We start from the raw sequence: 23,585 nt of genomic DNA on the forward strand, positions 1-23,585 counted from the left end.
TCTCTCTCTCTCTCTCAAAAAAATAAACATTAAAAAAAATTTTTTTTTAAATCACGTACTATCACACATAGTGATAACACAATTTGGGGGAGGCTTTCCATTTTCAAAAGATTAAAGTTTTACAGCCTCTAAAATTTATACCTAAGAAATCTGAGGGTCAGAAGTCACCTTATATTCTTAAGCAAAAATAATAGGGAAAAGGTGAGAATTTTACTTCAAAACAATTAGTAACACAGTCCTTTATTTTCCAAAATAAAATTTAAAGTAAGAAATTCCATTCTTAACTTTACCATTTCTGCAGCTTTCTGTAAAGGGAGGAGAAGAAAATTCACACACAGGTCAAGAATAACTGGATGAATCACACAATAAACATCTTAGAAATAATAATGACTGGACGGGCACTTTCCAGAGAAGTTGGGTATTTCTAAGACCAACTCCTTTCTCTGTTCATTATTTTAGTTGAAATAGCCCTGAAACTACCTATGTACTCATCTAATGAAATCTCATTAACACCCAAGTGGCCTTTAACACTTGTTCCATTTTATTAAGATCCTATGCAAAAAAGAAAAAAAAAAGATTCCTACCCAAAACCAATCCATGATGTTCTACGAAAAAATTAATTTAATAATAAGTTCTTCAAAGGCAGAATCTATATTAATTATCCTCTAGATACACTGGCAAGCATAGGAATTAGATGCTGAAAATCTCATATTCAAGTCTGTGCTCATTCAATTACTACCTGCATGAGTCTGGGCAAGTCCTTTAATCTCTGAATATCAATTTCCTCATCTGTTACATAAAGACAATAATTATATCCGCCCCACAATCTGACAGTCTTGTTTGAGGTACCAAGTAATATAAAAACATCTTTGCAAACTATGAAAGCTCCCAGGAACATTACCATCATTTTATTTATCTTAGTGCCTAGAACATAGGTAGCCTAACAAATGTTTCTTACTAACGACTACAACTGTAATGAAAGAAATGGTTTGCTACTGGTCTAAAAGAACTTCACTGTTCTTGTATCAATATTCAGCTTAATATAAAAACTGAGTTAGGCACTGAGAACAAGTTGAATCACTGTTATAAAATCCAAGCTTTTCTAAAGAATGTATGCCTACATAGAGAGGGTAGCCACCCCTTAGACCCAGAAGACGGCTAGAGAGGGCAGCATAGAGTTTGAGAACTCTGAACCTCCACACACATTCTGGTTAATACCTTCACATTTCAATTTCCCTTTCTGGGGAAAGAATCTGGTTTTTACAGTATCCACCCAGTCGTCAAGGCCTCCTTCAGGGCCCTGGGTTACTGCCATGCCATTTGAACCCAGAGACAACCAGATCTCAACCCGATCCCTTTTCTTTACCCTGAGACATGACATGTGTGGGGTTTCCTATGGTAAAAGACTGAAGCAGTTCAGGAGTCTGACAGTAAATATGTTCCAAAGTACGTATGTTGCCCCCATGCTCACCCAGCCTTGGGCCCTGGAAGACACTGTGTACAGTTGGTGAGACTGCCATCCACAGCTTTGCCCCAGATACCTGTGGCCAAGGGTTCCTAGAGACCCCTTTAACCTTCCAAATACCAAGAAGCTGCAGTATTTTAATATTTTAGAGTTTTTTCTTGGTGCCAGAGTTTATACCCCAAGTGCTGGGGTAGAATAGTAATTTTATATATATTTGTAAGTAATATATATTATGTATATATTTTAAAAAAGAAAAAAGATAGCTGTCATGTAGTAATGCAGGACATCAGGGTTCAGATTATTCTAGGGAAACCACAAATTTGTATTTTCACATAAAACTGCTAATTCATAAATGTAAACAAACCAATTAAGAAACATATTTCTAACTGTCAAGTCATTAAACTTGCCATTCACTACCTAGAACACTCTTCTCCCAGGTATCTGTATGACTTGCTCCCTCACTTTAGTCTAGTTCAAATATCACTATCCTCAGAGAGGCCTTCCAAGACTATCCCATCTAAAAGAGCTGCCATACTCTAATCATTCTCCATGGCCTTACCCTGCTTGATTTTTCTCCACAATACTTATTACTACCTGTTAGTAGAAGCACTGGCATTAGATTATTTTAATACCTGTTTATTGTCTGTTTCCCTTAGTAGAGTGAAGGGAAAGTGGTTTGTATTTTACAACTGTGTTCCCAAAGTCTCAAGGATACCTGCCATATACATAAGTGCTCAATAAGTATTTTTTAAATGAAATGTTATCAGATTGCTGACTGCCACATACAGGTGATGAACTAAGAAATGTAAACAATACATTTGAAAGGAGTCACAAAAGCATAAACCTGTTCTCACTTTTCAACAAGTTTGTCAATTTTAGAACATTTATCAACGTTCACTGATACAGTTATTGATACAATATCACTATCAATACAAGAACATTTATCAATGCCACTAAAGGATACGAGAAGCGATCGTTCCATGTTGCTCTTTCAACGTATTCCAACATGACAACAGCTTTGATTGTCGTTAAAAGTTTGTTCCATGTCTCATCAAAATCTACTACTCTTGGTTTCAAAGACATTGTGCAAGTTTAGTGTTGAAATCTGTTAATTAAAAACAATAGTAATGTTAGCATGAATTCTACAGACAAGTTAATTGTTTTCAAAGCATCGCATAATTCAAGAGCATGATAGACAAAAGGGATGAGAACCTAGCACATAGTAAAAAGACAATAAACACTGGCTACTATCTTTTCATCACTACCCAGATGAGGAATTACATAGAATATTTACATTCATTACAAACTCTGGGAAATGGAAAGCTTTTACTACAAACTGTTTATGACCAAGAATGTTGTTCCAAAGATTTAGAAGCCTCACTTAATGTGTTGAGGAAAAAAAGGCTGGACTGTATTAGCCAAAACGCCAACTCCTCATGAGAAACTCATCATGAGAAATATGCAAGAGACACTTAATAAAAAGGTTTTGGCTCCAAATCCTCGTATGTGTTTCTTAAACTGGGGAACGAGGTAGTATGTGGGGGAATATGAGAAGACACAAGAAAGTAAAAGGGTTTATTTTCCCAGAGCACTAGTTTAGGCAAAAGATTAGGGGAGGAAATTTACATTTCTATCAAAACAAATGAATTGTAGAGTAGAACGCAAAATTTACATGAACTTAAAGATTTTTTTAAAAATGTATGGATTTCAAAGACTAGCAGGGCCGCAGCAGAGAGCTGAGGCTCCATCTTAGACTCTCGGAGTATCCAGTCCCATTCTCCTAATGAAAGCACAGCTCTAGCACAGAACCTCTGGTTCAGGTGACCCTGACCTGCCTGGCAGCAAGCTAAAAGATTCCTTTTGCCTAACAGACAAGCTATACTCTACAAGTTAGCTGGTTTCTATAACAGAAGGATCCTAAGGTTAGCTGGCTCAAGTGCTAGATTCCAAACGCTTCTCAATATCACATCAGAAAAACAGAATTAAAAGAGACCTCTTTTAAAGTTAAATTTAATTGCTGAAGGGAATACTTTTCTGACACGTGTTTTAACACACTCCCCGAAGTTTTCCATTATGACTGGAACTGTGAACACCAAGCTAGTCTGTAGGCAAGGGCCAACTAAGGAGGAAACCCTTTCTCTTATCTCCCACTGTAGGAGTCCAAATCAATGGGGAGGAGGGGAAGAAGCATAAAGAAAAGGAAGAGAAGACAAGGGGAGGAAAGTAGGTACACAACCGGAGATGGCCCTAAGCCCTTCTTACACTTGTTCTGAGAAGAATCCAAGGAGTCCAAGAGACTTCGAGGAAGAGAAAGGGAATCAGAAAGAAACCAAACAAAATTCAAGAGGATATGTCACACTGAATCAACATACCAAAGACTAACCACTGGGCTTTATTTAAACTTCTGGTACTAACCAGAATGGATAAGCAGTAATCTGTGAGAGTGAGAGGGAGGGAGGGAGGGAGGGAGGGAGTGAGTGTGTGTGTGTGTGTGTGTGTGTGTACGCACGCGCTCGTGCGTGTGTGCTGGGAAGGGGTAGGGGAGAAATGGGAGGGCGGGGAGAACCTAAATCTCTAGCTTTACATCAGGGAATTAACCTTAACTCCTTGCCACTCTTATTTACCACATCCTATCCGACTGTGTTCCTGAATATTTCTTAAACCCATCCATTCCTGTATAACCCTATAAATGCTCTGGGATCAGAGCCTTACCAACTCTAGTTTGTATTAAAATTTCATTCACCAAATAAATAATAACTTAATATTTATATGGTACTTACTATGAGCCAAGCACTACTCCAAGTGCTTTAACATAAACTCATTCAATTCTCCGAATCATCTGATTAGGTAGGTCCAACTCTTTCCTCCATTTTCCAGATAAGAAAAGTGAGTCAGGGTGATTAAGGCTAAGAAACCCACTTAAGGTCACAGCACTACTTAGTGGTGGCATCAGGAGGATTCAGACCTGTGTTGGATCCCATGCTCTTAACTGCTATATGCAACTATACTGCCTAACTCACATCTTTGGTGAATACTTAAATACTTGCCAGGTACCATTCTAGCCTCTGAGTATATACAGTGGTCAATAAATAAAATTCATGACCTTCAGGGCACCGGGGTGGCTCAGTTGAGTTGGGCGTCTGACTTAGGCTCAGGTCATGATTTCATGGTCTGTACTGACAGCTCAGATGTGGAGCCTGCTTCAGATTCTGTGTCTCCCTCTCTCTGCCCCATCCCCACTTGCGCACGCAAATGCGCATGTGCTCTCTCTCACAAAAATAAACATAAAAAAAATTTAAATTCATGACCTTCAAGGTCAGAATCTCAGAACTGACACTCAAAGACAAATTACCTACCTAAACCAAAAAGTTGACGTCACTCTTGTACTTATAGCCGCTTGATGTCTCCCACTATAGATAGCACTAAGTGTAAGCTCATTGACAACATGATTCTATGATTTGACCTTAGACTAAAGCCTCTCTCCAGGTTCCTCTTCTCATGGGACTCCCTTCCTTAACATCACAATCCAGTAATTTCTCTCTGCTTAGAGGTCACTGAACACAACAGGCTGATTCATATAACCAGCCTTTACATTTTGTTTTCTATACCTAAAATTCTTTTTCTTCCTCCCTCTTTCTACCCATTCACCTAACTCCTACTGATACTATATAGCCTTGGTACAGTATATCTGCCTTTAAAAAACTTTCTTGGGCCCATTTAAACCAGGTTAGGTGTGCTATCTTACATATTACATGAGAATTCTATGCTTATTTCTATTAGAGTATTAACCAACCTGAACTGTAATTATCTGAGTATTTCCTGAGGGTAGGGCCTATTTTCCAACTGTATTATCAAAAAGTTGTCAATGTTCCCTTCATAACAGTTTTCTTCCCTTATAAAAATGGGACATACTATCCACTGCTTGTAAATTATTTTAATGGTTGCATAGATTGCCTTTTAGCTTCATTCAAGTTTTGATTCAAATGAATCATAGTGTCATTGACTTCTCTTCTGAGGCCAACAGATTTATGGTAAAGTGGGATCATGTGCAGTGATAATCCATACTTAGACAGAGGTCAAGGTGAAAAAAACACCAGCCTAGTGAAACATACTAGAAATTCATGAACCAATAGCTGAAAGTATGCTAAAACTGTCTACTAAATTCTCTGCTTGTGCAATAGAAAGCTCACATAACTAAAAAAAAATCTAAGTTCTTTTGTTTTATCTGAATTGCTTACATGATAATTTATTCATTAAGAATTTATGTAAGAATACTATAGAGCAAATAAAGAAACAGGGCCACAATCACTGCACTATTCTCCTACATCTTCCAAGCTGTCTGGTAACTCATAAAAACAAGTAAGAGTCTTCTTCATCCCTGTGCTCTACTAGGGACCACACCAAGGTCCTATGCCTGACAGCCTGCCAGGACCATTTCCATCCCCACTCAGATTATGTCCCACTGAGTATCCACAAAGTTCAAGTGTCACATTACCACTTCAGCTTTCTTCTGAGTTCCACTCATGCAATGTTAGGATTTGCAACACTTAGGCAGTACATAGGTACCATGCCTAAGGCCCGGGAGTATTATGAGCCCTGAAAACAAATCACAGGCTCCAAATAAAAAAACAAAAAAAAAAAAAAACAAAAAAAATTCATGTGTCATTTTATTTCCAAATAACATCATCAGTATTAATTATTGTATCTGTAAACTTTTCATTGCATTTGAAAACAACTTATAGACTAGATTTTCTCAGAGAACCACTTCTTAATATGTATTATCAATAGTAAATTTGGGGCGCCTGGGTGGCTCAGTTGGTTAAGTGGCCAACTTCAGCTCAGGTCATGATCTCACGATCCGTGAGTTCGAGCCCCGCGTCAGGCTCTGTGCTGACAGCTCAGAGCCTGGAGCCTGTTTCAGATTCTGTGTCTCCCTCTCTCTGACCCTCCCCAGTTCATGCTCTGTCTCTCTCTGTCTCAAAAATAAATAAACGTTAAAAAAAATTAAAAAAAAATAGTATATTAAATAATTACAAAAATTATTTACATAATTATAGTTATATGATCCAGAAATTCCACTCCTACATATATACCCAAAAGAAAACATGGCCACACAAAAACTTGCACACATATGTTCACAGCAACATTATTCATAAAGGCAGAAATTCATAATTATTCATAACTCAAGTATCTATCAATACTTAAATGGATAAAATACATTATATACATAAAATGGATCATTCTTCCTCAATACAAGAAAAAGAAGTATTGATAGATGTTACAAAATGGATTAACCTCAAAACCATTATACTAAGAGAATGAAGTTGGTCATAAAGGCAGTCTTCAGAATGCCTTCTATGCTATATATGTTATATATTCAAGCATTACTAACCTTCAACCTGCAAGTCAGCAAATCCAGACTGTAGGAAACTACTGGATAATCAGATTTCTTCAATAAACTATGCACACAGGTAAGAGAGAAGAGAAAAAGAGAGAGGGAGAGATATATGGAGGGGGAATTTAACTAAGACTAAAAAGCACATTAATCACAGTATGAATGACTTTGTTTGGGTGCAGATTTGAGGTCTTTTACATTAAATTATGATACCCCTGGAAACTTAGACAATGAGGGGATATCTGATGACCTTAAAAAATTAATCTTTATAGTCTTTATAATGATAATTTTTTTAATGAAAGTCCTTATCTATTAGGGTCATATTCCAAAATATGTATGAATGTAATGAAATTCTGAGATATGCTTCAAAATTAATAGCTTGCTTATGAATTAATAATTGTTGAGAATGAGTGACAAGTACCTGAGGGTTTATTTTACTATTTTTTTGGTATATATTTGCAATTTTCCAAAGGAAAAAGGTAAAAATCCTCCTCCTCAACAGCATTAATAGTTTCATAAACATGGGGTAGGGGAGCACATAAAAGAAATAAGAATACTTAAAAAAGAAAAAAGATATTAATCTAAGTGGTCCAACATGCAATCAGTATGTATCTAAGAAAATCAGAATGAGAGGTAATCATCAGAGAAAAAAATATCCTAGAATGAAGAACATGAGTTTTCCATCTAAAAAAGATCAACACAATACCCAGAATATTTAGTTTTAAAAATAAACAAGAGGCACCTCTCTTTGACACATTAAAAGACTGGGGATGAAGAAAAGATTCCAAAAGTTTTCAGAAAAGAAGAACAGGTTACAACAAACCCTAAGTTGGAAAGTCTTTAGATTTATTGATAGCAACGCTGGAAGCTGGAAAGTAATATAAAGCAATGTTTTCAAAATTCTCAGGGAAAATAAACTAACCACCTAGGATTCTCTATCAAGAGTGATATCAATTTACTTCCCATCCAGTCTCTTTTTGTAGGAAAATAAAAAATATATTCTATCAGGAGGAAATGAAACAAACAAAAAAAAGACTTGGGATCCCAGAAAGAGAGGGATCTAACAAAGGAGAAAGGAACAGGAATTTTTCAGAATAGCACCTATGCAGATTTTAAAAACAATCTGCCCAGGGGCACCTAGGTGACTCAGTTGGTTAAGCCTCCCACTTTGGCTCAGGTCATGGTTCACGAATTCGAGCCCCATGTCAGGCTCTGTGCTGACAGCTCAGAGCCTGGAGCCTGCTTCAGATTCTGTGTCTCCCTCTCTCTTTCCCTCTCTCTCAAAAACAAATGAACATTAAAAAATATTTTTTTAATAAAAAAATAAAAACAATCTGTCCAGATAGACACAGAAGAATAAAGGGCTCCAGGAGTGTTATCCCCAAGAAAAGGAGAAGCAGGAACTAATAGACTATCTCAGGTGTCAAACAAACTTTTCTTGTAAAAAAAGTAGAAAGTAAATATTGTAGACTTTGAGAACCATTCAGTCTCTGTTACAACTACTCAATTCTGCCACTGCAGCACAAAAGCAGCCACAGAAAACAAGTAAATGAATGAGCATGTTTGTACGCCAATAAAACTTTACTTATGAAAAACAGGGAGAGGGAAAGATTTGGCTCCTGGGCCGTATTTAGTCTGGGCCCTTCCCTCCACACCCTCACTCTCATTGGGTGCTATGTTTGGACACAGAAAGAAGCTGGCAGCTCTGGTGGAGAATTTGGGGGCAATTTAGGTGCATTACATTAAAACGTAAACAAAGGATTAAGTAAAGACTTCCTAGTTAGGACACAAAAAGCCTGAATCATATCAACGATGTAGTGTTGTAGGACACAAAATCAGTGTATAAAAATCTGTTGCATTGGGGCACCTGGTGGCTCAGTCAGTTGAGCAGTCAACTCTTGATTTCAGCTTGAGTCTTGATACCAGGGTCGTGGGATTGAGCCCCGCACTGGGCTCTGCACTGAGCGTGGAGCCTGATTAAGATTCTCTCTCTCCCTCTGTCCCTCTCTCCCCAGCTCATGTGCCCTCTTTAAAATAAAAAAAAAAAAAAAAAAAAAAAAAAAAAAAGTGTTATTTCTATACACTAATAACTATCAGAAATAGAAATGAAGAAAACAATCCCATTTACAATTGCACCAAAAAAAAAAAAAAAAATACTTCGGAGTAAATTTAATCAGAGGTGGAAGACCTGTACACTAAAAACCATAAGACACTGAAGGAAAAACTAAAGAAAACAAATGAAAAGATATTCCATGCTAAAGACACTCCATGTTAAAATGTCCATACTATTCTAATGCAATCTACCAAGTCGATGCAATCCCTATCAAAATTCCAATGGCATTTTTTTCCCACAGAAATAGAAAAAACAATGCTAAGATATTATGGAACAAAACAATAACACAAACTCACATATACAGAGAACAGACTGGTGGCTGCCAAACATGGGGAGTGAAGGGTGAGCAGAATGGGTGAAGGTGGTCAAAAGGTATAAACTTCCAGTATTAAAATAAACCAGTCCTGGGGATATGATGTACAACATGAAGACCACAGTTAATAATACCATGTTACATATCTGAAAGTTGTTAAGAGAGTAAATCTTAAAAGTTTTCATCACAAGAAAAAAATGTTTTATAACTATGTATGATAACTGATGTTAACTAGACATACTGTGGTGATCATCTGGCAATATATACAAATATTGAATCATTATGCTGTAAACCTGAAACTAATATGTTATACGGCAATTATACCTCAACAGAAAAAAAAATGAATGAAAAGAAAACGAAAAGCTGCAGCCTGGGAGAAAATATTTTAAGACATACCTGGCATAGGACAGATACACACACACATACACACACACACACACACACGCACGACTAGTATCCAGAACTCTCAAAGAAGTCTATGTAAAGAACTCTCAAACTCAATTAATAAGAACACATACAATCTAATTAACAAATAGCGAAAAGACCCAAAGAGTTCAGAAATACTGATGGCAAATGAGAACATAAAAGAAATTCAACATCATTAGTCATTAGAAAACTGCGTATTAAAACCTCAACAAGATACCACTATACACCTATTGGAATGGGTCAAAAAACCTGACAGAATCAAATGCTGATGAGGATGTGGAGCAACAGAAACTCTCATTTGTGCAAGTGGAAATTTAACATGAAATAACCACTAGGCAGCTTCTCTTAAACATGTATCTTTTCATTTGACCTAGTAATCCCATTCCTGAGTATTAGAAATAAAGGTAGACATTTATAAAAAAGCCTAAACACAAATTTTTAGAGCACTTTAATTCATAACTGCCCCAAACTGGAACAACCCAAATGTCCATCAACTGGTGAAAGAAAAAACAAAATGTGGTGCATCCACACTGTGGTATACTATTCAGCAAAAAATGGAACAAATTACTGATATATGGATGAGAACAGATGATTGATTCTCAAAAGCATTAGCTAAGCCAAAGAAGAGATTCATTAGACTACCTATTGTAGGATTCACTTTACATGACATTCTGGGAAAGGCAAAAATAGACATACATCAGATCACTGATGTCAAAGGCTCAGTAAAGACTACAAAAGAGCAATAGGAAATTTTTGGGGTGATATTAACTATGATGGTAGTTACATGACCATATAAAACTATCAAAATTCAAAGAATTTTTTAGGGTAAATTTTTCTAGGTGTAAATTACACTTCCATAAACTTGACCCCTCAAACTCAAAATGTCCATTCTTCTGCAATATTCCACATCTCAGTAAATGACATCCTCATTCACTGAATTCATCAAGCCAGAAATTTTATTAGTCATTCTTGATTTCTCTCTTACTGTTCTTTACAAATCAATCCAATCAATAAGTTATTCCAACTCTATCTTCTAACCACTCTTGAATTCATCCGCTTCTTCCCATTCCCACTGGTAACACCTTAATCCAAACCACCACCTCTTACCTGGCTGCCATAGTTTCCTAAGTGACCTGCCTATATCCTTTTTTGACGCCTTGGTACATGCCACATATCATGGCCAATGTAAGCTTTCTAAAATGCAAATCTTATCATTTCATACCCTCTGCTTAAAATTCTTCAAAGACTCTAACTTAAAATCTTTAGTATGTATCAAATATTTTACTGTTTAACAAAAAATAAAACTCTGTGCTGTCTTAATTTGATACTCTGACATCCTTCCCAGAAAATTTGGTAAATATTTTACTAATATTCTGAAAACAAAAATTTTTTAATCAGTTACCAGTTCTAAGAGAATAGCTAGGCAACCTAAGATAAAGAGAATAAAGAAATAATCAGGAAAATCACATAGATAGGCTATCTAGATTTCTGACAGAACTGTTCTAAAATCTCAAATTTTAAGTTTTTCTCCTTACTACACATACCTCACTCCTCAGAACACTAAAAGGTGACCTGTCACTAGCCTTTCCTTTCTCCTGAGAATCTTAACTTTCCAGTAAGTTTTAGGTTTCTGAGGCTGAAAGAGAGCTCCAAAAGAACATGTTACTGCCCAAACTATGATGTGGTAACATAGCCTGACAAAATTCCTATCCCTAAAAATGTTTTAAAAACAAATTTACTAGTAATAACAGAAATTTAAAAAAAGATATAACTTTGCCAAGATCAGATGGATTTTAATTTGAATCAATATTGTTCTTCACTTAGACATTTTTCATATAAAGAACTAATTTGGATAATTACATTTCAGCAGGTAAAGCAGTTAACAGAATCTCAAAACATTGAATTTTAAGTATAGAACTGAGGTTGGTACATAACTGGATAAATATTTTATTTGAAGTATAAACTATTTTAGTAAAATGTATAACCATGTTTAACATCTTGATGAAGGTGACTGTAGCTTAACTATTGATAAATGTTTTAGTGTGCCACATTTCAGCTGACTTCCAAAAGTAGGATTCATCAATAATGTAAATAGCTAAACACTTAATATTATGGTTCTCTTTTTAGTAAAAAACAAAACTACCAAATGATGACTTTTTATTTCAGTATTGAAATACAGGCAAAAATTTGACTATTCCAAAAATTACCAATAAGATATGATACTGGGGCCTAAATTAATTTCAGGTAAGTCAATATACCATATAATTTTTTTTCGGTAAGCTTTATGCTCAGTGTAGAACCCAATGTGGGGCTTGAACTCACAACGTATCAACACATGAGTTCAGATCAAGAGTCAGATTCTTAACCAACTGAGGCACCCAGACGTTCCCATAATTTGTTTTTAAGTTTTTAATGTTTATTTTTGAGAGAGAGACAGAGAGAGACAGAGCAAGAATGGGGGAGGGGCACAGAGATGGAGACACAGAACCCAAAGCAGGTTACAGGCTCTGAACTCTCAGCACAGAGCCCAATGAGGGGCACAAACCCACTAACAGTGAGATCATGACCTGAGCTGAAGTCAAAAGCTTAACAGACTGAGACACCCTCGTGTCTCCATAATTAGTTTTTTAAATGACATTTAGCGGGCTTACAGCAGGTTATATCTGAATTAATATAATTAGAATATAACTAATTATAATTAATATAAATTGAAAGAAAATACTTTAAAGCCTAATACAGAGCATTATTAACTTTGGAATATTTTCCATTTCCATAAGAAATGCTACCTCTACTACACACTGACTAAAAACACTACTGTTGTTTCATTTAAAAATAAGCTCCAAGATTCATCTAAACAATTTCTTCTTACTCTATTCAAATGAGAGAGCCATTAGATAGAGCGAAGAGATATCTTTATTGTTTGGAGACATGCCGTACAATGCTTTTTGTTGCAATAAGATTTGATCCACAGAGCTCTAAGTACTCTACAACGGTCATTTCTGTATGTTCAAAAAAAAAAAAAAAGGAGGAGGAAGTGGGGGAAAAATAATAAAGAGAAATACAGTAGTCTCTCATCAATCTTGGTTGGCAAAATGTAGATTGCAGGAAGAAAACCCATAAGTCTCAAATAAAAAAAAAAGGAGGAGGACAGTGGGGAGAAAGGGATATATTTATGCTATAATAAATAAGTTATAGAAGGCAAGTGCTTCCAAAGTAAATCCACCTGACCAGAATTAAAGACCCTTCTTTCCTCAATGAACTTGAAATTCTCCCGCAAGTCAGTATAGACTGTACTTTTTTTCAAGTTTTCACATCGCTCTTATCAGCATGAAGTTTAATGTCCTTTTTACTTGCTTTCTCACTTTTTTCTTTTCTTAATAATTTAGGCAAGGACTTTAAGACATCAACCAGCCTTGGGGCGCCTGGGTGGCGCAGTCGGTTAAGCGTCCGACTTCAGCCAGGTCACGATCTCGCAGTCCGTGAGTTCGAGCCCCGCGTCAGGCTCTGGGCTGATGGCTCGGAGCCTGGAGCCTGTTTCCGATTCTGTGTCTCCCTCTCTCTCTGCCCCTCCCCCGTTCATGCTCTGTCTCTCTCTGTCCCAAAAATAAATAAACGTTGAAAAAAAAAAAAATTAAAAAAAAAAAAGACATCAACCAGCCTTAAAAGAAAAAACAAAAACATTCTCATATACCTATCTCAAATGAGTTACAGAATGTGAATCTAACTCCCTCATGGGTAGGCAAGCTCAAACTGGCATGCATACTAGACAAAGCCATTACCAGCCAGCCTTTTCACAAATAATTGCAACATCCAGAGCACAATTTTTCCTAGGCCTGATCTCCTACCCAAACATTGAAAAGGATTACCCTAATCACCCTGTCTTTACACTACCCAAAGACTTGCAGTATTTGTTATCCTATTCTTTTGAAAGATAAATCATATCTATTTTAAAATATTGGACTTCAATTTTTTTCACAAATACAAGGATTAATAGTAATTTGCTTTAGCCGAGTTTTTTGTTTGTTATGGGTTACATGACTTTTATGGAGGAGGGGAATCACATTCTGAACAGTTGCTACTGGTTTATTATTGGCTGTACTAAAATTCAGAGTCCTTGCTTCACCTTCCAATTCTTACCAACTTGATTTATCACTATTTCTCAACTGGTCCTTTTTTCCAGACAAATTAATGTACTTGCAAGCTCCTGTATATTAATTCCCACTTAAGTTCTGGCACAGCTATAGAAGACACAGACATGGGAGAATAAGAAAAAAGTGATACAGGGGCGCTTGGGTGTCTCAGTTGAGCATCCACCTCTTAATTTAGGCTTAGGTCATGATCTCACAGTTCATGAGATGGGCTATAAGCGCAGAGTCTGCTTGGGAGTCTCTCTCTCTCCTCTCTCTCTGCCCCTCCCCCCTCGAAAATAAATAAACTTAAAGAAAGAAAAGGTGATACAGCTATGGCAGATACACATCAGCTTTGCTGACCACCACCTCCTGTTTAAAATCCCCAACACAGCTTGAACAACACAACCTCTTACCATCCCATTCTTTCACTTAAGTGTCCCTTAAGGTAAAAGAATAAAGACAATCCAACATAGCAAGTTGTAAAAATAAATGACACCATAATGACACCAATTTTCCCATAGGGGGACACTAAGCAGGATGTACTTTGCCCATTCTTCACCACCATCGTAACACCTAACTACAGGGTTGTTAATAACAATAATAATAGCAAACCTTTATTGACTGCATATGTTCCAGAAACGATGCTGTATACATTTTATACATTATCTAATTCCTCAGAATAACCCAAAATGGCTATTATTAGAAACTACAGTTGGCTCAGAGCAAGTGGATGGATGATAGTTAAGCCTTCTACAAGAAGGCAAGTAGCACCTAAAAAGTCAAATGTCTCAGTGGTGGAGGAAGTTTCTGCTAGATGTCAAAACATAAGAAAGAGGGGCTCCTGGGTGGCTCAGTTGGTAGAGCATATGACTCTTGATCTCAGGGTTGACTCTTGTGGGTTGAGCCCCACACTGAGAGTAGAGTTTACTTTAAAAAACAAACAAAACATGAGAAAGAAAGAAGGAAAAGAAGGAAGGAAAATACTAGACTCAAAAATGAAAGGGTGTGGGGGTGCCTGGGTGGCTCAGTCAGTTAAGCAGCCGATTTTTGATTTTGGCTCAGGTCATGATCTCATGGTTCGTGAGATCGAGTCCCATGTCAGAGCCTGCTTGAGACTTTGTCACTGTTTCTCTCCCTCTCTCGGAAAAATAAACAAACATCTAAAAAAAAAAAAAATTAAAGGGTGTCAATCAAGAAACTATTCTGTCAATGGCAATGTGATCCTAGACTAGTTATTATTTCATTTTTTCCATCCGCACAACATAAAAACAGTATAGGGGCACTTGGGTGGCTGAGTCGATTAAGCATCTGACTTTGGCTCAGGTCATGCTCTTGTGGTTCATGAGTCCGAGACCTGCATCAGGCTCTGTGCTGACAGCTCAGAGCCTGAAGCCTGCTTCGGATTCTGCATCTCCCTGGCTGTCTGCCTCTCCCCCACTCATATTCTCTCTCTCTCTCTCTCTCTCTCTCTCTCAAAAATAAACAAACATTAAAAAACTTTTTAAATAACATAAAAACAGTATAACAAGGCAATATTTATAAATACATTTCAAGTTTGCTGGTCAATGCTAAGTTCAGGTAGTATTATTTTCTACTCTTTTCTGTAATTTAAATTTTCCATCCATGCTTTTGAATCTAATGAAGACCAAAACTGTATCACTGCTGAGATCTTTATGCCTTTACTCTTTCTCATACTTTATTCCCAAACTATCAATTAAAGACTTTCTTTCATTCTACTTTTCTCATAAGCAGTTCATTTTAATGTTTACGGGTTTCAGATAGGAAAAAATACAATTCCTTTCATCATAATGCCAATTTCCATAATCCTCAATTATCTTCTTCATAACTGCTTTTTTTAGCCCTCTAAAATTTAACTTCCAAGCTCTAGTCAAAGTTTGGAGATCTCTAAGTGCCAACATAAAGCCATCTACAGAAAATCCGTACAAAATACCCTGTCCTTACTTACATTATATGCAAAACTTAACTCAAGATGGAAGAAAAACAGGGGCACCTGGGTGGCTCAGTCAGTTAAGCATCTGACTTCAGCTGAGGTCATGGTCTCCCGGTCCGTGAGTTCAAGCCCTGTGTCAGGCTCTGTGCTGACAGCTCAGAGCCTGGAACCTGCTGCAGATTCTGTGTCTCCCTCTTTCTCTGCCTTTCCCCCATTCATGCTCTCTCTCTCTCTCCCTCAAAAATAAATAAAAGCATTAAAAAAATTTTTTTAAAGATGAAAGACATATACTTAAAAGATGAACAATATAAAATATATAAAATATTATAGATATAATATATAATAAATATAATAAATATAAATTAATATTTAATATTTAAAATATAAAATAAAATATAAAAATATAAAAACAAAAAACTCAGGGGTAGGGGTGCCTGGGTGGCTCAGGTCATGATCTCATGGTCCGTGGGTTCAAGCCCCACATCGGGCTCTGTGCTGACAGCTTGGAGCCTAGAGCCTGCTTTGGATTCTGTGTCTCCCTCTCTCTCTGCCCCTACCCCGCTCATGCTCTGTCTCTCTCTCTCTCTCAAAAGTAAAAAAACATTTAAAAATTTTATTTTTAAAAAATCCATACTTAACGAAAACAAAAACTCAGGAGTGCCTGGGTGGCTCAGTCAGTTAAGCGTCAGATTCCTGATGTGGGCTCAGGTCATGACCTCACGGTCACATACAAGCCTTGTGTCAGGCACCAAGCATGGAGCCTGCCTAAGATTCTCTCTCCTTCTGCCTCTCTCTTGCTCACTACCTCTCTCAAAAAACAAAAACACACAAAAAAACAAAAACTCATAGAAGAACACACAGGGGAAAAGCTTTGTGACACTGGATTTAGCAATGATTTCTTGTATATGATGCCAAAAACACAAACAAAAGAAAACATAAACTGGTCTTCATCAAAATTTAACTTTATGCACCAGAGGACGCTATCAAGAGGGTGAAAAGAATCCACAAAATGAGAAAAAATATCTACATCTTATATGTCTGATAAGAGATTAACATCCAGAGTATATAAAAGAACACCTTAACAACAACAAATTTTTAAATGGGCACAGAACCTGGATGTTTCTCCAAACATACACAAATGCCCAACAAGCACATGAAAAGATGTTCAACATCACAAGTCACTAGGGAAATGTAAATCCAAAGTACAGTAAGATACCACTTCACATGATGTCTATTATCACAACAAGCAAACAAGCCAAAAATGAAAAATAACTAATGTTGGAAAGGATGTGGAGAAATTGGAATCCTTGTGCAATGCTGGTAAGAATGTAAAATGGTGCAGCCACCATGGAAAACATTTCAACAGGTCCTCAAAAACCTAAATACAGAATTACCATACAAGAGCATCAACTGCTCTTCCAGGTACACATCCAAAGGAACTGAATAGTAGGCAATGGAAAAGATACTCGTGTTGTAACATTTACTGCAGCATTATTCGCAATAGCCAAATGGTGGACAGAACTCAAGTGCCCATTAACAGAAGAATAGATAAGTAATTGTAATACACGTGAAAGAAGTATTATTCATTCATTAAAAAGGAGTAAATTCTGATACATGTTACAACATGGATGAACCCCCAAACAGTATGTCAAGTCAGATAAGCCAGATGCAAAAGAATAAATACTGTATGATCCTCCTCTCATAAGGTACCAAAAGAGGCACATTCATAAGACAAAAAGTAGACTAGAGGTTACCAGGTGCTGGCAGGGGAGGGAATGGGGAGCTATTGCTCAATGGTTGCAGTTTCTATTTGGGATAATGAAAAAGTTTTGGAAATACACAGTGGTGATGGTTGTGAAGACATTGTGAGTACAATTACTGTTAGCGAACTAACTACACACTAAAAATGGTTAAAATGGGAAATTTTGGTACGTGTGTTTTACCACAATAAAAAAAATACAAAAGCAGGTACTGTCCTTTTCATTTATTTGTTTTGAGAGCCAGAGGGAAAGAGTATGCATGTGAGCAAGGGATGGGTGGAGAGAGGGAGAGAGAGAATCCCAAGCAGGTCCTGTGCTATCAGTGTACAGCACGACGTGGGGCTTGATCCCACAAACCACGATCATGACCTGAGCCAAAATCAAGAGTTGGACATTAACCAACTGAGCCACCCAGGTGCCCCCCTAAAAAAGATGCTGTCCTTATAAATGCTTAAATTCCAGATCATATGGACAACAAAGTTCTGATGCAAAAGAAAGTATCTGAATCTCAGTGCAAAGTGATCTCCAAAAAATTTTAAATGTAATCAAGACAATATTTAGAAGTTCTAATACTTGGAATACTTCTAATATTTAGAAGACAAAGTGTCATTATTTTTGGTTCATATAGACTTCTACCAAATAAAAGAAATACTCTGACAGATAGTTTAACATGTTTCTTCAGGCTCAGGACTATTTGTGGATCTTTTTCTTGTCACATTCATTATTTTGGTAACTTCATACTACTTATGTGATTATTAGGACTGTAAGAAAAGTATGCTCTATTTCTCAATGTCAGAAAATAGTTATAAAAAAGGGGGATGGCTAACATAAACTCTACAGTGTCTAACTGGAATCAGTTATCAGTATGAACTCATGGTTTTTAATACAACATACATACACACATACAAATAAAAAGGTACAGAAATAAACATGGATGTTTGTGCACACATGGATTAATGTGTATACATAAATATATTTCTAGCTCTGCTGGGAGGGCCTAGGAGCAATGACACCTCAGCAGTAATAAGCACACATAGCATCCAGATCTTGGTTTCTAAGTATCATTCTCCAGTAGAAGGAACCAGAGCTCCTTGGAGAAGCGATTGATTCTAGGGCTGCAGCAGAGAAATATAAGATGAACCTGGAAAATTTTTGGTGCCAGAAAAGTAGTGCTTTCTTAAAAAAAAGAGAATGGAAGTATGTCGAAAAGACAAAGAGCCAACCTGAAGGCCACAGCTGGAACAATCTGAGCAACAAAATAATGACGGCATTAGATTATAAACCACAGAATAAAATAAGTATCTATGACTTAGTACAGATATAAACAAATTACTAAATAAAGAGAAGGGGCAGTTCTTCTTTACAGAAGAATTCCAATTAATAAATGTAGAAGGGGGACACATAGGTGGCTCAGTTGGTTGAGCATCTAACTCTTTTGATTTCGGTTCAGGTCATGATCCCAGGGTCATAGGATTGAGCCCCATGTCGGGCTCCATGCTGAGCATGGAACCTGTTTAAGGTTCTCTCTCTGTGTCCCTCTACCCCTCTCCCTACTTGTGCACTCTCTCCCACTCTCTAAAATTAAAAAAAAAAGGAGGGGGGATCAAGCTGGAAACAAAAATTTAAAAATAAATGTAGAAGGGAAAACAAAATTTTAAAATAAATTTTAAATTTTTGAAAACAAAAATTTAAAAATAAATACAGAAGGCAAACAAAGAAATATAGAAGGAAATGAGAAAAATAAAATCACCATCAGGCAAACACCACTATGATAATTGCTTCAGGAAAGATCTACCAAGAATACTGAAATGACTGAGCAAAAGTTTGAGAAGAACAGGGATATCTGCACATTTTCAAAGAATCTCCCAAAGATATCTTATAATTACAAAAGGAAAAATAGTGACTCTACAAGGAGAGAAATATGACAGACACGACTTCAACCATATAAGAATTAACATCATCTCAAATAGGATATACTGACATCCTGTACTCTGTGATGTGCAGGACTCAACATTACTTCTATAGTATCTTCGCCAAACACGCATAACTTCAATAAATCAAGGAAATATCAGACAAACGCAAACTGAGAGACAATTCTACAAGATAAATGGCCACACTCATCACAAGTGTGAAAGTCATGAAAGTTGAGAAAAGATCATATCATATGAGACTAGGGAAACACAACAACTAAATGCAATGTATGATTCTGAATTGAATTATGAAACAGAAAAAGGATACTATTGGAAAAACTAGTGAAATTCAAATAGGGTCTGTAGTTAGTAGTATTGTACCAATGTTGATTTCCTGGCTTTAATCACTGTGCTCTAGTTGCATAAGTTATTAACATTAGGGAAAGCTGGATAAAGGGCACCTGGGCGAAGGGTATATGTTTCAAAATTTAACAAAAAAAAATTTTAAGTATTCTATGCATGTTCTCCTTCAACTGAATTAAAACAAAGTTGAGAAATTCAAGAAGTATTTACACAGCATAAATCCAACATTTCATTATTAGAAAAGCAACCTACATTGAAACAAGACTTAAGGTATTAATAGATACTTATTATGTATTTACAGATGCCAGAGATGTTGCCTTCAAGAAACTTACAGCTGGTAAGAGAAACAATGATAACTGTCAACCTCAATAATCAAAAAACTCTGACACAGACACAATCAGGTTATAATCCCATGATTAAATAACAATTAGTCACATCATTCATAAAGTATATAAATGAAAATCATTTAGATAACTAAAACCTTGAAATAGGACATTAACACCTACACATTTACAGAATTTAAGTTAGCTAAACACATTCACTACATATATTTCACATGGTAGTCTTATACCTAGTAATTAATGTCTAATACTTCAAAAAGGACCATTAAATATTTTCCATCAAAGATTATATTTATCCAACGCAGAAATAAGTTGGCTTACTTTAATCTCTAGCAAAAAGAATACAAGAGAATAGCAAAAATAACCACAAAAATAGAACTGAACTAAGTTTTTAAATCAAGAAAAATCTCAGAAAAAAAAAAAACAGGTAAATTTAAAATTTATATAGCAAGTAGCTAAAGACAGCTAACAGGAAATCAAAATGTCAACCAATATATAAAGTGTTATACATTCAATAAAAAATATTCCATCTCCCCAACTCCACATAAGTCAATCAACAGAGTTCAATCATACCACAAAAGGTGTAGCAGATGCAATATCATGATCTTAACACTACTCACTGTCTCAAAACTTTTAAGAATCAAAAGAACTGCAGTGTTCTCCAATAAGCCTTCCTAAACAAAAAGTAACAGAATGACTCTACATATTCTTTTTTAATTTTTTTTAACGTTTATTTATTTTTGAGACAGAGAGAGACAGAGCATGAATGGGGAAGAGGCAGAGAGAGAGAGAGAGACACACACACACAGAATCTGAAGCAGGCTCCAGGCTCTGAGCTGTCAGCACAGAGCCCGACGCGGGGCTCGAACTCACAGACCGTGAGATCATGACCTGAGCCAAAGTCGGATGCTTAACCGACTGAGCCACCCAGGCGCCCCAACTCTACATATTCTTAAAGATAGTAATACAAGGTTTACACTAACATCTGCAATGTAATAGAAACATTACTACTAAGATTCAAACCCAGGCAAAGAGCCAGATTGCTCTGAACAGATATTGTGATTAACTGATTACTGAGAGAGGATTCACTCATACATCTTAAACATCAGTAACTTGTTATAATCTCCTAACATTCCAAATCTCTGCCTCTTTTTCCTAGACTTAACAATAGCCAGTCAAAAGTCTTCACAATATTAAGATTCCAGGGCTGATCCTGTCATTAATTTACTTGAATTTAATTGACAGTATATACAGGAAAACACTGCTCCCAATCACAGATATTTTCCAGCCAATAAAGAGAACAGGAAGATAAAGTGAACACAAAAGAAACAGAGCAAACTTTTATAAAAAGTCTCACAAAAAGTAACAGCTCTTTAAACAACTTCACATCTGTAGGTCCAAAACTCAGAGAGCAGGGACCAACTTACAAAATGTTGCAGTATTCCAGAGCCTTCTAAAATTCTTTCTACATTTTTTCCTTAGGTGGTCTCATCCTGTTTCGTTAACTTTTAAATACTATTTAATACTCTAAAAAATACAAGGTGTCAAAGCAAGTGAAGTATGCTACCATTTTGGCAAAGTGAGGAGAGGGATACATAAATATTTGCCTATATGTTCATAAAATATATCTTTGGAAAGATATGTAAGAAAACACGAACTCTGTTTGGCTCCAAAAAAACTGGGTGATGATGGGAGACAAGAAATAGGGAAAAATTTCTCTAAACCCCACCAAACATTTTCTGAATCATATGAATGTAGTTTCTTTTCAAAACATAAACAAACCAACCAGTAAGTGCTGATGACTCCCCATCTCTTTCTCTCCCCACTAGAATTGAAGTCCTGTGAAGACAGAGATTTTTGTCTATTTTTGCGCTACTATATCCCCACTGCCAGGACCATAGCTGGTGCCTGAAAAACATTTGTTGAATGAATGACTTCTTAACCTCTCCACTAAATTCCAGATTTGTATATCCAAATCTGGATATACAGATGTTCTCACCTTCACTTGAACATCTAACAGGTCTTACTTAACATGTCCAATCCAACTTTATCCATATGTTTCCCTCACCACCTTCTCATCTCAATACATGGCATCACCAGCCTCCAGCTGAAGCCCAAAACCCAGGAGTCACTGCTGATCCAAGCAACTACACTCTCATGCAAGCCACAAGTTCAATCAATACATTTAGCTCCAAAATATACCTCAAAAATCTTTTGTAACTTGTCTCTAACACGCCAGTCCCTATTCTATTCAAATCTACCACAGCCTTCTCTCGGTCTCTCTGCTTCTCTTCTCCTTTTATTCAATCTCCTCCTCCAGTCATATTGCAAATCACTTCCATCTTGACAAAAATTCCAACAGCTTTTCAATGTACTTTAAGAATAAAGGCCAAACTCCTTTGGACAATAAGACCTCACAAGATCTGGCCCCTGGCTATGACCTAACCTCTTATTCCCCACCCACTAGGGTCCACCTTCACTGAGCTTCTTTCAGTTTGCTGACCCCAAGCTTGATATCATCTCTGAGAATTTCCACATGCTGTTCCCTCAGATAGGAATACTCTCCCCTCAGACTTCCAAAGGCTAAATCCTTCTGACTTTTCAGTTGTCAGGTCAAAGGTCCCCTAAGACCGTTTTTTTTCCTGACCACAGCAGCTCAGTCTTAATACCACAACTCCCTATTTCCTTCATAGTACTTAATGATTCTCTGAAATTATTTTTATTCCTTATGTATTATGTCTCTCTCTCCCACACCAGAATTGAAGCTCCAGGAGGGCAGAAACTCCACTTCTTGCTTACTGCTCTATCCCCTAATGCCTGTGATAATGCTTGACATACAAACGAAATACTTAATATTTAAGTGAAAAGGCAAAACCGGCTCTAAAGAAGGTCCACAACATTTAATTTAATGACTAGACTGTTGAGGATTAAAGACATGGATAAACCATCTTAATAGTCATAAAACACTGAAAATCACCAGAGGATGGAGCCTGAAGTAAGATTATTTCAGATGCATCTGAACATTCAAATACATAGAAAAGGTATTTTTCACACACTATGTGCATGCACACTGCAGAAATGTTCCCCCAAGTTATAAACAGCATCTGAAAAGAAAAAAAGGATAACTCAAAACACTGTACATCTGTTATTTCATCTGGGACTCTTTTGGAAGGGCCTTCCAAACACTGTATTTGGGCAAAAGAGGCAAAGGATAACCAATTTGTTCATTTGTCTGTCTTAGGAACGTGAGATTCTAAAGGGTAGGGTATTGCCCTTTGAGTGTTTTTAAATTTCTATTAGGTAGTCAGTAGTCAATCAGAACATAGTGATTATTTCTCATATTTTACTTTGTACATTTGGAACAGACCTAGTTCAAAGATTTTTATACTGTCAAGTCAAAACACCTACAGTGAATGTT

General features: G+C 36.6%; 1 protein-coding gene across 1 annotated transcript in view; it reads right to left on the bottom strand.

Annotated features, from left to right (window-relative positions):
• CUL2 (cullin 2) overlaps window positions 1–23,585 on the bottom strand; it is a 155,850-nt gene that overhangs the window by 77,297 nt on the left and 54,968 nt on the right. The window contains 1 exon segment of the mRNA XM_030322212.2: window positions 2,430–2,570. Within this exon segment, the coding sequence (XP_030178072.1) occupies window positions 2,430–2,548 (119 nt within the window). The 5' untranslated portion in view covers window positions 2,549–2,570.

This window comes from Lynx canadensis, chromosome B4, assembly GCF_007474595.2.
Source record: "Lynx canadensis isolate LIC74 chromosome B4, mLynCan4.pri.v2, whole genome shotgun sequence".
Lineage (NCBI taxonomy): Eukaryota > Metazoa > Chordata > Mammalia > Carnivora > Felidae > Lynx > Lynx canadensis.